This window comes from Mercurialis annua, linkage group LG7, assembly GCF_937616625.2.
Source record: "Mercurialis annua linkage group LG7, ddMerAnnu1.2, whole genome shotgun sequence".
NCBI lineage: Eukaryota > Viridiplantae > Streptophyta > Magnoliopsida > Malpighiales > Euphorbiaceae > Mercurialis > Mercurialis annua.
The window spans coordinates 1,428,581-1,443,550 of record NC_065576.1 but is presented as its reverse complement, the minus strand read 5'-3'; the positions used below and the strand labels follow the sequence as shown (position 1 = coordinate 1,443,550).

The following is a 14,970-nucleotide window of genomic DNA, read 5'->3' as shown; positions in this document are numbered from 1 at the left end:
TATGAATTGTTTCTGTAGTGGCATATTTCTTTGGATTAACCGAGCTGCTCGTGAGCAGCTCGGTGTTCGGCTCGATAAGAGCTCGGTTCGTGTTCGTTCGTATTCTAAACAAACCGATCGCAACCTTGATTTTATGTTCGCTAATATAAACGAGCCGAACATGAACAAAGTGGTATTCGACTCATTTACGTTCACGAGCAGTTCGATTAGTAGTTCGTAAACAAGCTCGTGAACGAGCTCGAATAAGAGTTCGTGAACAAGTTTTGAACAAGCTCGTATATAGTTCGTGAACAAACTCGTTTATATATTCGATTAGGTGTTTGTGAACTAAGTCATTTTTAAATTAATTTATATAATTATCTTAAATAATTATCAAAATTACATAGAGTAAATAAAACTAAGTAGTTCTGACATATTCTATCAAAACTACGTAGTATTGATGTAAGCAAAGTTTAAAATCCATAACCCCTAAAAGTAAAATTGAAATACAAAAATTTAAAACTCTAAAATTAAAACCGGTAAGCCTAAATCTTATGTGTCGCCTTTCACTCAAACTGTCACCCTTTTCTTCATTTTTAGGTGTTGTTTTTAATTTATTCAGCTCGTATTCAGGTCCGTTCGTTTAACGGTTATAAGTAGGGGTGTAAATGAACCGAGCCGAGCCGAGCTTTGGAGTGTTCATGTTCGGCTCGTTTAGCGAACAAGGTGTTCATGTTCGGTTCATGTTCAGTCGAGCTTTGAATGGAGTGTTCATGTTTGGTTCGTTTAGATTTTATAGTGTTCATGTTCGGTTCATGTTCAGCTCGTGTTCGTTCGTTTAGCCGCTAAATGAACAAGTTCGCGAACGAGTTCACGAACAAGCTCGATAAGTACTAAACGAGCTCGTTCACGAACAAGCTCGCGAGCGAGCTCGATAAGTACAAAACGAGCTCGTTCGCGAGCCCGCGCATTTAGGGAATAAACAAACGAACACGAGTTGTTAAACAAACAAACACAAATATGAGCTGAATAAATTAAAAACAATCTAATCGAGCTCGTTGACGAATATGACCTAAATAAATTAGAAACATAATTATATAAATTAATTTAAATATTAATTAGTTTGCAAACACCTAATCGAGTTTCTAAACGAATTTGTTCGTGAACTATATACGAGCTCGTTCATGAACTTGTTCACGAACTCTTAATCGAGCTCATTCACGAGCTTGTTCACGAACTCTTATTCGAGCTGTTCGTGAACGCAAACGAGCCGAACACCACTATGTTCATGTTCGGCTCGTTTATATTAACGAACATAAAATCAAGTTCGAGCTCGGTTCGTTTAAAATACGAACGAACATGAACCGAGCTCTTATCGAGCCGAACACCGAGCTGCTCGCGAACGGCTCGGTTCGTTTACACCCCTAGTTATAAGAGATGAGTCCGTGTTCGTTCGTTTAACCGTTAAATGAACATGCTTATGAACGAGCTCGTAAACGAGCTTATTTAGTACTTATCGAGCTTGTTCGCAACTTTATTCGCGAACGAGCTCACTTAGTACTTATCGAACTCGTTCGCGAGTTTTTTCGTTTAATGGCTAAACGAACGAAGACGAGCTGAATACGAACTGAACATGAACACTATAAAATTCAAACGAACCGAACATGAACACTGAGCTCCATTCGAAACTCGATTGAACATGAACCAAACATAAATCCTTTTTTTTACTAAATGAGCCGAACATGAACACTCCAAAGCTCAGCTCAGCTCGGTTCATTTACACCTAATTATTTTTGTATAAGTGAGCAGCAACAATTTGCCGATCTTTTTCAACTGCTGTCTTCGGTTTCCTACAATCAAAATAGTGCAGATCACTGTTGCTGGCAGGATTGAACAGGTTTGCAACGGCCTCCTTCAACATTTTGGCGTTAATTAGACACGGCCAGGTCTATTTTTGACAGTTTGAAAGTTCAAAACTCGGAATTAAATTTTATTTTGCGTTTCTTGCTCGGGATTTATCGTTTTTCTCACTTTGTTTGCCTGAAGAATCGGGTATTCATATTTTTTTTTCACTGTGATTTTTCTGGGGGGGTTTGTTCTTTTATTCTGACTAGTTTCGCATTACGTGCTATGCACGTGGCTCGTAACGTAACACGTCAATGAATATATTAGTAAATTTATTATAATTATATCAATATTTTATTTATAATTAATATTAAATTAGTTAAAAATTTTTGTAAAAGTAAATATAATATATTCGGTTATTAAATTTGTTCCATACTGAATTTATTCTTCTTTTGATTTTATAATAACAATAATTAAATAATTAATTTAATTTTATTAATAATATCTTTAAAAATAATAATAAGATAGAAATTTAAATATTAATATATTGACCAAATACAGTATTTTAATTTTGTATTTCAATCAAACTAAAAGATAGGTATTCCTACTAATTTGGAGACAATTTAGTTATTTTTTACATATTAAAACTAAATTGGAGATAAGTTAGCTACCTATTCTAATTAGGACTTTAATTACAATAGTGATTAATTAAATAACTAATTAGGTAATGACTATAAAACCTTTATTTAATACTAAACTGAAAAGGATTATTCGGTAAATTTGCCTGTCCCCCCCCCATCCGTGCTTTTATATATAGTATAGATATAGATATAGATATAGATGTAACAAAAATTAAGTAGGTGGTTCCAGCTATTTTGGATGATTTATTTATTCGATGGATTTATCTTGCAAATAAGAAAAATAGATCTCTTTGGCATCTCATTTGATTTTTTTGCATATGGAATTTTTGCAAAAAGCGAGGAACAAAAATAGCTTCTCATAATCAGATTACAAATATCATGTCCCTATTGTATTGTTGTATTTGCAGAGCGGTTGTACATTATAAATCTCATAATGCTGATTTTTTCTAATTTTAATAATGATGTATTTAGAAATTTAGACTTCTTTTATAATTATTTTTATTCTCTACATCTTTTTTTTGGAGTGCATGATCCATGAGATTTTCTGAACGTCTCAACTATGAGACGACACCTTTAATTCTTTCAAATTTAGATTAATCCTCACTCGAGTGGTGTAGGTCCATTACGGAAGGCAGACTCTAATTTTAAGTTTTAAACGGCTTCATACAAAAGTATGATTTTATCATTTATTTAAAAAAAATCTTGGAAAAAGATTTTCTAATTGTTGGACGTTTCTTGTTCTAAATTTGTTGTTATCTTTTCTGTGACATAAGCTTTTACTTGGACAAACAAAGGTAGGTACAAGATTGTTTTCTGAGATAAACTCGAAATTGGCTAAAAGATTATGATTGGAAATCTATCTAGTCTTAAAATAGGTGTAATATTTTTAAAATTAATTTATCTGAATTAAGTGAAATTTTAATTGATAATTTTAAAATTATATATTCAATTGTCATATAAGTATAATTAAATATTTTTAAAAATTTAAGTAAATTTTCATCGAATTAGTTAAAATTTGAATAGATTTTATTAATCTTAATTTTTTTTTTGGTACCATTAGACCTTAATTTAAATAGATTATCATTCAATGACTAACACGTGAGTAAATTCATATTTTATTTATTTAATTAAGAAAATTTGACTTTTATTTGATAAAATTTAAATTATCTTATAATTAATAATTTAAAAATGTTTAACTTGATTTAATAAAAGTGACAAACATAAAAAAAAATATTGAGATCACTGAACTAATTTATTTCAAGACATCACTAAACATCACTTTTTCTCTTTAAAATTACCACATTTTAATTTTTATTTTAGGAAAAAAAAATCAATCTAATCTTACTGAATTAAAATATTAAAAAATGATTATAAATTGCAACACAATTTATGTCAAAAGGGATACATATAACAATACAAATTTTATCAATAGGGGGCAAATATTACAATATAAAGTATTTCAACAAGGCAAATATAAAAATACCTAACAACCACCATATTCCTATGGTTATTTATATAATATAGCTAAAACACACATAATATTGCTTCATGATCTTGAATAATTACAAGATATATAATAATCTAGTAATGCAAAAGCTGAAAAACAGAATCTGATGATTTAGTTCGATTTGATTCGAATGCTTTTAAATCACAAATCAATTTATTTTTTACGTAAACCCGATTTGATCATGGCCGACTTGAATCGAATGAACACCCCTAACGATGATCCACGAATTGTCAAGGATAAACCTCAATGAGAGCTCTAGGGCCAAGCACATTATGAATTTTATAAGTAGTATAGCCAGAATCAAAGAAAAGCTTAGCCCATTCTTTCTCATTTCTTTCCTTGCCCGTCACGCAAGCCATCATTTCCATGTCGAACAACAGCTGAGTTTCAGTCCAATTCTCATGGCTTCCCATAACCATGTCTATGATTATTACTTTGCCATTTCCTGATATTGCCTCTTTGCAGTTTTTAAGTATTTTTATGCACTCTTCATCAGACCAGTCATGCAATATCCACTGTAAATATATATCAAATTTAAGAACGATAACGAGCCATGTATGATTAAATTAGAAGGAAAATCAACTACTCTTAATGAATATACCTAGATAAAATGCATAAATTATAGCATAATCACAACTATAATCAAATCGAAAACCTACGACAGTTTGGTCTGATAATTTTATATTTTGAACTAATTATATTTAAGAAGTAAATAAAAAAATAAAAGATCGAATAGATAAAAAAATAAGATATGATGTAATTTTTTTTTTTTTGTTAAAATTAGTTTATAAGTAAAGGAAACAAAATCATAATATTTTCATAATAACGTAAATTCATAGAATTCTCAATAATAATGGAGACATAATTTCTTAAATTTGTCTTTTTCTCTAATTACATATTAATTTATCATTAATATATAAGTTAAGAGATTGAAAATATTTTATATTTATCGATTAGACCAAATATTATTTTTATTTGCTGCTTACATATAATTAATACTAAAACAAAAAGATATTTGACTAAATTTGAAAGGGTATATTTTATATTTATCATATGTTTAAATATATTAATTATTCAAGCTGCCATGCATTTACCTTTAGTAAAACTGCATCAGCTGGAGGAATTGCCTGAAACATGTCACCACCAAGAAAACTCAAATTTTTGCTACCTTTCAAGTCAGAAACTGCATGCGGAAAATCCAAAACCGTGCAATTTAAACTTGGAAAAGTTTCAGCAATGGCCTTAGCCATATTTCCAGTGCCACCACCAGCATCAATTAGCGAGTTCAATCCTTCAAAAACATTCTTACACTTAACCATCACAGCCCGACCCATCATTAAGCTATCACTAGCCATAGCTTCATTAAACACATTACTAACCCTAGAATCATGCCCTGCATAACTCCATAACGGCTCGCCAAATGCGGTGTTAAAAGCCGACGGATCATCATTTTGAAGAAACGGAGCTAAATGATTATACGGTTCAAAAATAATTGGATCAAGAATTAGAGATATGAACGGTCTCAAATCAAAGAGATTACTTTCTTTAAGAAGAAGACGTGAGGCTGAAGTTAGGGTATAGCCTTCTTGGCAGCTAGGGTTTAAATTAGAAGCAGTTTGCGTGTAATTGAAGAAACCTGAATGGATGAGAAGACACATTAGACGGTTGAGATGCTGAGTTTTAGCTGGATGGACTCGGAGGGCAAGCGCGAGCTCGGAAAGAGTCATCGGTTGACCGTGGCGGTTAATGATGTCCGGTATGGCTAGTTGAATTGCACATTTTAAAGCCATGGATTTTATGAAGTGGAATGTATGATTCCATATATGAGATTGAGCTTGAATTAGCTCATCTATGTTTTCTCCATTAACTAACTCCATTGGGTTTTTGGAATTTTGTTAGAGATATGCATATCCCATGATGAAGATTTATTTATAGCAATTTAAAAGGCTTAATACATCATTTGACCCCTAAACTATACACTTTTATTCTCTAAGACTCTTAAACTAATTTGTTATTCTATTGGACCTATTAACTTTATTTTTTGTTCTATTTAACCCGTCAACTGCAACTTTTTTACCGATTTGACCTTTTTCCTCCTACGTGGCAAAAGCGCGTGTTTTCAAACGCTTTGAAGCGCGTGAAGGATAATTAAAATGCATAAATTGTTCTATTAAACCTCTGAATTACACTATTTTGTTCTATTTGACCTCTGAACTTATTTTATTTTCCTATTGCACCTTCAAACTTTTAATTTTTACCCATTTAACCTTCTCAAAAATACAATTATTCAATTTTTATCCATTTAATCTTCTAGAAAAATATAAAAATATTGAAATTTAGTCAAATAATTACATAATATAACTTCTCGTACATGTAAATATTTGTTTACATTTCAATAATGATTAGTGAAGTTTGTCTGGTTTTAACGATATTATAAAATATATAAATTTACGATACTGTGATAATATTAAAAAAGACTAAATTTTTTAAAAAATTATAATTTTTAGCGTGTTTCACGAATTTTTAATTTTAAAAATTTCAATACACCAGCTTTTAATTTTTTGCAATTTCAAACTTTTCAAATCAATTATGAATTTTTAAAATTTGTGTTAAAATTGGAAAACACGCTAAATTTCATGATTTTTAAAGCTTTAAATGATTTTTTCAGGTAATATGTAAAGTACATCACTTTTTATTTTAAATTAAAAAACATATTTAGGCTTAATATATTTTTTGACCCCTAAACCTTACCCTTTTATTCCCTATGACTTTTAAACTATTTTAGTGTTCCATTGGACCTCTTAACTATTTTTTTTATTCTATTTAACTCCATTTCAGCAAATCCATGTCAGCAATTTTATCCATGTCATCGCGCGTGGCGTGCACATTCCGAATGAGGGGTTAAATAGAACAAAAAAGAGAGTTAAGAGGTACAAAAGAATATGAAATTAGTTTAGAGGTTGCAGAGAATAAAATGGTATAGTTTAGGGGTCAAATGATGTATTAAGCCCAATTTAAAATAATGCATTAATGTGACATGATATTCGTACCTTTTATGCATCATTTTGGTTGATATAATAGACTCAACTTAATTTAAAATTTCTGTACTTTTTATTTATTTTTTACTTCATTCTAAAGCGTTTTATTTCTTTATTTGATCCTTATATTTTCAAAATATAAGCGTTTTTATTTCTTTATTTGATCCTTATATTTTAAAAATACAATTTTATAATTTTTTTTATTTCTTTACTTAGTTCTTGTATTTTTCAAAAACAATTTATTTGTTCTCTCACACTTTTTTGCATTTTTATTAATAAAAAAATTTATAAAATTATTTCTAAAAATACGTGAACCAAGTAAAAGAATTAAAAAAATAGAAAGTACATGAGTTTCCTATAATATAATAGCGACTTTTTTTTCTTTAATAACAACTCAATAATATGTAAGCAAATGCAATTTTCTCCCAACCTCTTTAATTTCTCTCAAATAATAAACATTAATTGTCTATATTTTTATAATAATTTTTCTTCGGCTATTATCAGTATTCTGTTTTTTCCATTGAGAATAGCCGTTTTTTCAAACAGACTTAATTTTATAAAATATAATAGCCAACTTTTTTTATGGATTAATTAAAATTATTGACAAAAAACATTCCAAATTCAATGTATCGTGAATTAAGAAACAAAAATAGATTGAAAACCTTTTAAGTTTTAACAACAAAGATGGAATTATTTGTGGACTATATTACTTTTACGTTTTTAGATATTGTTTTTTTTTAAAATTTTATTGCGTCATTGTTTTATAAAATATTTGTTTGTTCCTTTTCTAATGAAGGATTTGTTAGGTATAATTGAATCAGATGTCATGGAAATTTATAATTAAACTATTAATAGTTTTTAATATTTATTACATTTTTAGCTAATTTATCGCAATTAAAAGTTATCTTTCAAAATTTTTATTTTTTTATTTTTACTACTAAAATTTTATAAATAACCAATATTATTAATTAAAAATTATAAATATAAAAATAATCATAAAATTATATATATAATGTTTAAAATAAAATAGTAATAAGATATTAAATAACTAATTAAATGATATTTTATTATTATTTTTTTATTTTAATTTTTTTTTATTTTAATTTTATATATATATATACACACACACACAATGTTTAAAATAAAATAGTAGTAACATATTAAATAACTATTATATATTATATATATATAGACACACACACACACACACACACAAAATGTTTAAAATAAAATAGTAATAAGATATTAAATAATTAATTAAATGATATTTTATTATTTTGTTCTTTTATTTTATTTATTTTATTTTATTTTATTTTTATTTTATACACGATCTATAATAAAATAAAATAATTAATTAAATAGTAAAATTTATGCATATCATAACTTAATAAGATTAGATATGAGACAAATAAAAGTACTTCCATAAATTGAGCAAATAATAATATTTTAATATTACATATATAAAAATTAAATATAAATGTTTTTTAATTATTTAAATAAAAAAAGTCCAAAATTATTAATAAATAAAATTAATTATCGTTGCATATTAACATATAACACAATTTAATTTTAGTGAGATTGATAGTCATACTATATATACCTACTACTGTACTGTAAATGATAAACATGAAGATATTTTGATGGATGGACATTAGGTGCTACAATAATTGTGTATATGTTTCTAAGCATGCGCAACTTGGACTTCATGATCAACTTCAAAGATTTTTTTCAGAAATTGTTTTATCATTTTAACAAGTCTTATTCGATTCAATTCAGATCTAAAAATTGTCGACAATTTAATTATTATATCCATTAACTTTTTAAGTGAATCGATTTCAAAAATAAAAAATTAAGTGAATAATTCTCTTTAGCGAAGCTAGAGAGTGATTTTTTCTTCTTTTTTTACCGTTTTTTCACCGCTTCGTTTCTTGGGTGGGAATCGGTAATTTTCAGGTTTTAGACCAGAATTTCACCATTTCCTCGCTCATTCGTCTTATTTTATTCTTTTCTGGGTCTGTTTGAATAAATTTTGTCGCTGCGGAGTTATTTTGGTTGTGGATTTTCCGTTTTGGAGTTGTTTTGGTTGTGATATACGTTTTGATGGTTTTGTTTTGCGCGTTCACTTGTATCAATTCTTGATGAATCCTATGCGGTTTTTTGATTCATTCAAATTCGTGTGCTGGTTCAAGCTTTTTTTTATAGATTTTGTTGTTTCATTAGTTTTTGCAGTGATTCAGACTTGTAGTTGCAGAATTTTAATGGATTAAAGCAGTGCCGTTATTTAATTTCAAGTTTTAAAATTTGTTAGACGATCTACGATTAAGGTGTTTATATTTTTTTTAAGATAGACGTCGTATTCTATGTCAGGTTATTAAATTTCATCCAAAAACTTCTATTATTATGGTTTTGAACATAAATTTTCCGTTTAAAAAAAGATCATCAACTGCGTACTACTGGACTAGATTTTGGCATATTCTGCTTCTTTGTCTTTTTTGATCAAACCGTTGAAAATTATTAAGAGACATTCATCTCAGCCAACTATTCTTCAATTCTATAATTGGTGGAAACATTATTTCATATCCTTGTTTCTTATCCGATTCATATCCTTATATTTGACAAATAAAAGTATTATCTTTCTTCCTATCCTCTTCTTAAACTTAAATATCCATTGGTTAACAAAAATCAATAAAGGTTCAAAAATCAAATGCAGTTAAGTTTGTGATTTAAAAACAACACCCTTAAAATTTTAGCTCGTTTTATCTTATTTTATCAAATAAAATGACAAAAAAATATTAGAGGATTATTTACAAAATCGAGCCCAAGTGGCAAAATTTGTGACTATATCATAAATAGATCCAAATGATCGAGATAAAATTAGAAGAGCGTATCTTCAAAAAAGCCCTCTTCAGCCTTATAGTTATCATTTCCAACAAAAAAATCGGAGATAGACTACATCGATTCAATTCATTTGATTTGATGAATATCACTACTAGAAAACAGCGTGTTAGCGCAGACTATACTTCTGTCGCTAATTTTAGTTTTAGCGACATATTCTGTCACTAAATTGAGGGGAAGTTAGGCGCCAACATTTAGCGACGGAATCCGTTGCTAACTGAGGCGCCAAATTTGGCGCCATTTTTTTATAACTTCAGCAGCGGATTTCGGTTATGTCGCTAATTTAGCGACGGGTCTTGGTTCCATACTTATATTAGCGACGGATCTCGGTTATGTCGATAAATTAACGACGGATCTCAATTCCGCCGCTAAATTAGCAACAGATCTCAATTCCGCCGCTAAATTAGCAACAGATCTCAATTCCGCCGCTAAATTAGTGAGTGACGAATCTCGATTCCGTCGCTACAGATTTCGATTTCGTTGTTAAATTAGCGACGAATTTCAAAAATGATAGTATTATAATAGTACATACATAACAAATAAAAATTCTGATTTTAATAGTATTTTTTATTCAACATAAAAACATTAAAAACAAATATATGTTAATTATTTAAATAAAAAAAAATAAATTTACCAACAAAAATAGTTTTTTTTTTATGAATAACAAAAACAGTTAATAGTCATTCCATATTAACCTAACACATATATCAGATGAGATAGATACTTATATATAGGGGTGAGCGTTAAATGGTTAAAACTGAATAACCGAATCGAACCGAATTAATTAAAACAAAATATAATTGGAAAATACAGTTCGGTTACGGTCAGAATTTTTAAAATTTTGATTATTCGGTTCGGTTTTTGATTTTGACAAAAAAATAACCGACCATGTTTCAAAACTACGTCGTGTATATATATATATATATATATTGTAAATGATAAACATGAATTTTTTTTAATGGATGGACATTGGGTGCAACAATAGTCATGAAGTTTTGATGGATGGACTTGAAGATTTTTGTAGAAAATTTTGGCTCACAAGATTTATGGAGCACGTACTGGTCTACAAGATTCAAAAGAGGCACATCAAATTATTTCTTCAGTTCTATTTTCGAAAATTTATTTTCAGCCCACTAAGAAGAAGGGTACGTAATTCGAACTCACACCATACAATGCTGAGTGTTGCCATCCAGGCCAACACAACACTCGCTTGTTTCTTATCCTATTCATATGTATCTTATATTTGACAAACAAAACTATTAACTTTTCTTCCTATCCTCTTTTTAATCCCAAGGACTCAATTGGCTAATGAAAAAACAAAAGATCATTTTTCTTTCGGATTTAATTTAAAAAAAAAACAAATAAAATCAAGTTTATATTAAAAAAATACCCTCAAACTTGAAATTTTAAGATTTAAACGAACGATATGATGTAAGTTAATTTACATGAACCCTAAGATCTTTGAACAAACATGATAATCACAAATAGACTAATATAAAGCAGAGATAGAAGAATACCTCCTTCCATAGCGATTACGAATGCGGAATAATAGAATAAACACTATAATGAAGAGTTTCGGTTTCTCTCCTCTTTCCTATATATCTTTTAGTTATGTGTTTGTTGGTGTGTTTTTGTGATGATCCAAAAGCACTATATATAGGAGAAGAGAGGACCGAAATTCCAATTAGGGTTTCCCCTAAAACTTAATTTCAACCGTCCATCAAGTTAGAGTCATAATTGGAAAAGATCTCCTATTTAATAACCAAATCAATTAGGTATATCTTACTTCCTATAGAAAATAAGATTCCTAATTAGACCACATTACGGGAAAGGAAATAGGCTTGAGGGTCAAGTAAGGACCCTTAAGGTATTTTCTTACATATGAACCATAAAACAAATGAACACGAGCATTTTTTTCAATAAAAAATGTACATCTTTGTTTAAAACTATGTAGTTTTAGTAAATTGAAAAAATATTTTATTTAATTTCACCACGAGATGGTTCGGAAACTCTTTACCGAACTTTCGTACGAGCCAGTTCGCGATCTTTTTATGGAGCTCATATACAAAAAAAATCACGAATTCTTAATCAAGTTTATACGAACTGTTCACGAACAACTAAATGACCTCATATACGAGTTGTTCGTGAACATAACATAGCCGAACGACTCTATGTTCATGATTGGCTCGTTTAAATATAAACATAATATTTAGTTCGAACTCAGTTCATTTAGGATACGAACGAATATGAATTGAGTTTTTATCGAGGCAAACGATGAGCTACTCGGTTTGTTTACATCCCTCATCATGATATATCCTACTTTTTTGAATCAATTTAATCGACCTATATTGATAATGAGATTCAATTTTAAATCTTCCTGATCGATTATGATCGGCGTATCCTCAATTTGGATGATCGAACTTTTTTTGATTGATTATGAGATTTAATATTAAAAAATGAGTGTAGTCATAAAAAGTTCGCAAAATGGTACACCAACCAATCCCAATAAACACGTGACTGCATATTACAATGTCCACGTTAATGTCTTTTTAGCTCAGTGTACCAATTTGTCAAAAAATAATAGTTAGTTACTGACATTGCAAGTTTTAAAGTACGAGTTGTAATTGTAAATCACGTTAAAATTTATAATTTAATTTACATTAACCCTTAAAATATATTAATCACGCCATTATCAAAAAATACTTGCAATATTAATTTTTAGTATTCATTATTTTATACATTAATATGTTAACATTTTTAATAAAAGTTATATTTAATGGATATGCGAAAATGATGAAGTTTTTTCTATGTTAATATGACTCTTTATTATTAACGGCTTCTAAATTTCGACTAAATGAATCCCATTGGATATTTTTTGTTTGATATTGTTGAAAAACTAGGATAATCTGTATTGGTCAAATTGATAATTAATGATACAAGACTCAGCTGATTAGCAGCTATTTATAAAATGAAAATAAAGAAATAATTGCTACTAACAAACTCAAGCTGGATGAAAGTTATAATCTGTTGACATGTAACAACATAAACAATAGATTCTTCAATCACAAGAAACCACATCACCAACTATGATACCCCCTCTCAAGTTGGAGCATACATATTGAGCAGTTTCAGCTTGGAAATATCATAAGATAATGTCGCAAATGGTAGAGGCTTTCGAAAATTCATAATTTAATTTGTAAATTGTAGAAGTAACTGAAAGACAGGCTTATGAAGCTTTGCTCTTAAAGAAGCTTTGCTCTTACAATGTGACAATCAATATTTATGTGCTTACATTTCTTATGGAAGACAGGCTTATGAGCCACCTGAATTGCAAAGTTATTATTATAAAAGACTTAAACTGGGGAAGTCAGAGGTTGAACCAAATCATGCAGCAAATAAGCAACCCATTGAATTTTGCAGGTTAAACTTGCAAAATCTCTATATTCTGCCTCAGAACTGGATTTAGTGATAAGAGATTTTTTTTTTGAATCACCATATAAAATTAAAAGATTCTTTCAAGAAAATACAATAAGCAAACTTCCTTGATATCTAGAGATGATGCAACAAATAAGAAAATGCCCTTGTATGGAGCACTTTTAGAGTATCTAAAGACTTTATGAACTGCCTACAAACGAGCATTTTTTAGAAAATATAAAAATTGAGACACTTGTTATATAATAAATGACATATGTGGTCTTATTGTGCAAAGATACAAAAGTTTGCTAGCATGTCTTCTGTATTCGGTGTTAGAAGGCAGTAAGTTTGCTTGCTATTTGCTCAGCTCTTTGGAATTGAGCACTGGTGTTTGAACTGGTTTGCAATCCAAAAAGTTAGCTTCTTGCAGCAAGTCAAGGACATACTTTTTTCGAGACAAAGTAATACAAGAGAGGATCTAGCTATCTCCACACCTAAAAAATACTTAAGACTGCCAATATCTTTAATGCTAAAAGCATTATGTACAAACACTTTGATGTCTGTAATAGCAGATAGAGAACTTCTTGCCAACACCACACCATCAATATATATCAGCAAAGCATAAAGTAATCAACAATGTGCTTTATGAACAAAGAAGGATCATCAACAACAACTTTAAACCTTTCTCAACTAAGACAGTAGATAATTTGGCATTGCATTCTCTATTGGCTTGTTTAAGACCATAAAGAGAATTCTGTAAATTGCATACCTTAGCAGGATGGGTAGGGGGAGAAAAACCCGGAGCCAATTGCACATACACTTCTTCAAACAAGTCACTATGCAGAAATGCATTGTTTATATCTAGTTAATGAAAGTTTAAGTTGTTCCTTTTCTAACGATAAAAAAAGTGATGGTATTCATTTTGGTAACTGGAGAAAAAATGTCCATATAATTCCGGCCTTCCTATTATGTGTAACCCTTTATATATTTATATGCAGCCATTAGATATGTATTTAATCTTATACACCCATTCACATGCAATGGCTTGTTTGTGAGGTGGTAAACCAGTAAAGGACCAAGTATTGATTGATTCGAGAGCAAGTATCTTTGCATTCATAGCTTCTTTCTAACATGACAGTTTTTTTATGAATATAATTGTAGTAAAAAACCACGAGAAGTGGCAAACCTAACTCAAAAACTTATGCACAAAAAGTGACATAAATGTGTACTAAAATGGCTACAGATCTTAGGTTCATTATAGATTTTAGGTTCATGAAAAGAAGAAATGAAAAAGGAAAAGTGTTGAAAGAAGGAGATAAGTTTTTATAAGAAAGGATTGTATTTAAAGAATGGAGAGATTCTTAGGTAGACTTAGTCTACCACGTCATCCGTGTACTAGTCTATCATACTATGACATTTCATTAAAATAATGGCACTATCGTAATTTTGTTTATTACTTATTTACACTTTTGAATAATAATATTACGATAGTGCCATTATTTAATGACGTGTCATAATGTGATAGGTTTAGTCTATGGATGACGTGGTGGACTGAGTCTACTTAAGAATTTCTCTTAAAGAATGAGGTGAAGTAGTTAGGTTGTTGACAGAAGATGGAAGACAAATAGCATAATCTGGTAAATGAGATATT

At 29.3% G+C, this 14,970-nt stretch overlaps 1 protein-coding gene across 1 annotated transcript; it reads right to left on the bottom strand.

Annotated features, from left to right (window-relative positions):
* Nucleotides 1–3,851: 3,851 nt before the first annotated feature.
* Nucleotides 3,852–5,891, bottom strand: LOC126655243 (trans-resveratrol di-O-methyltransferase-like). The gene is made up of 2 exons (XM_050349325.2): nt 5,067–5,891; nt 3,852–4,487 (listed from the first exon to the last, which is right to left on the bottom strand). Exons 1-2 carry the CDS (start codon nt 5,847–5,849, stop codon nt 4,203–4,205), a joined length of 1,068 nt encoding a protein of 355 aa, XP_050205282.1. The 5' UTR covers nt 5,850–5,891; the 3' UTR covers nt 3,852–4,202.
* Between the last annotated feature and the right edge of the window lie 9,079 nt (nt 5,892–14,970).

Excerpts from the sequence above, each read along its gene's own strand:
- LOC126655243 (XM_050349325.2), bottom strand. The coding sequence starts at position 5,849 with ATGGAGTTAGTTAATGGAGAAAACATAGATGAGCTAATTCAAGCTCAA. Across the intron at positions 4,488-5,066 it reads CTGATGCAGTTTTACTAAAG|TGGATATTGCATGACTGGTC; the intron begins GTAAATGCATGG and ends ATATATTTACAG.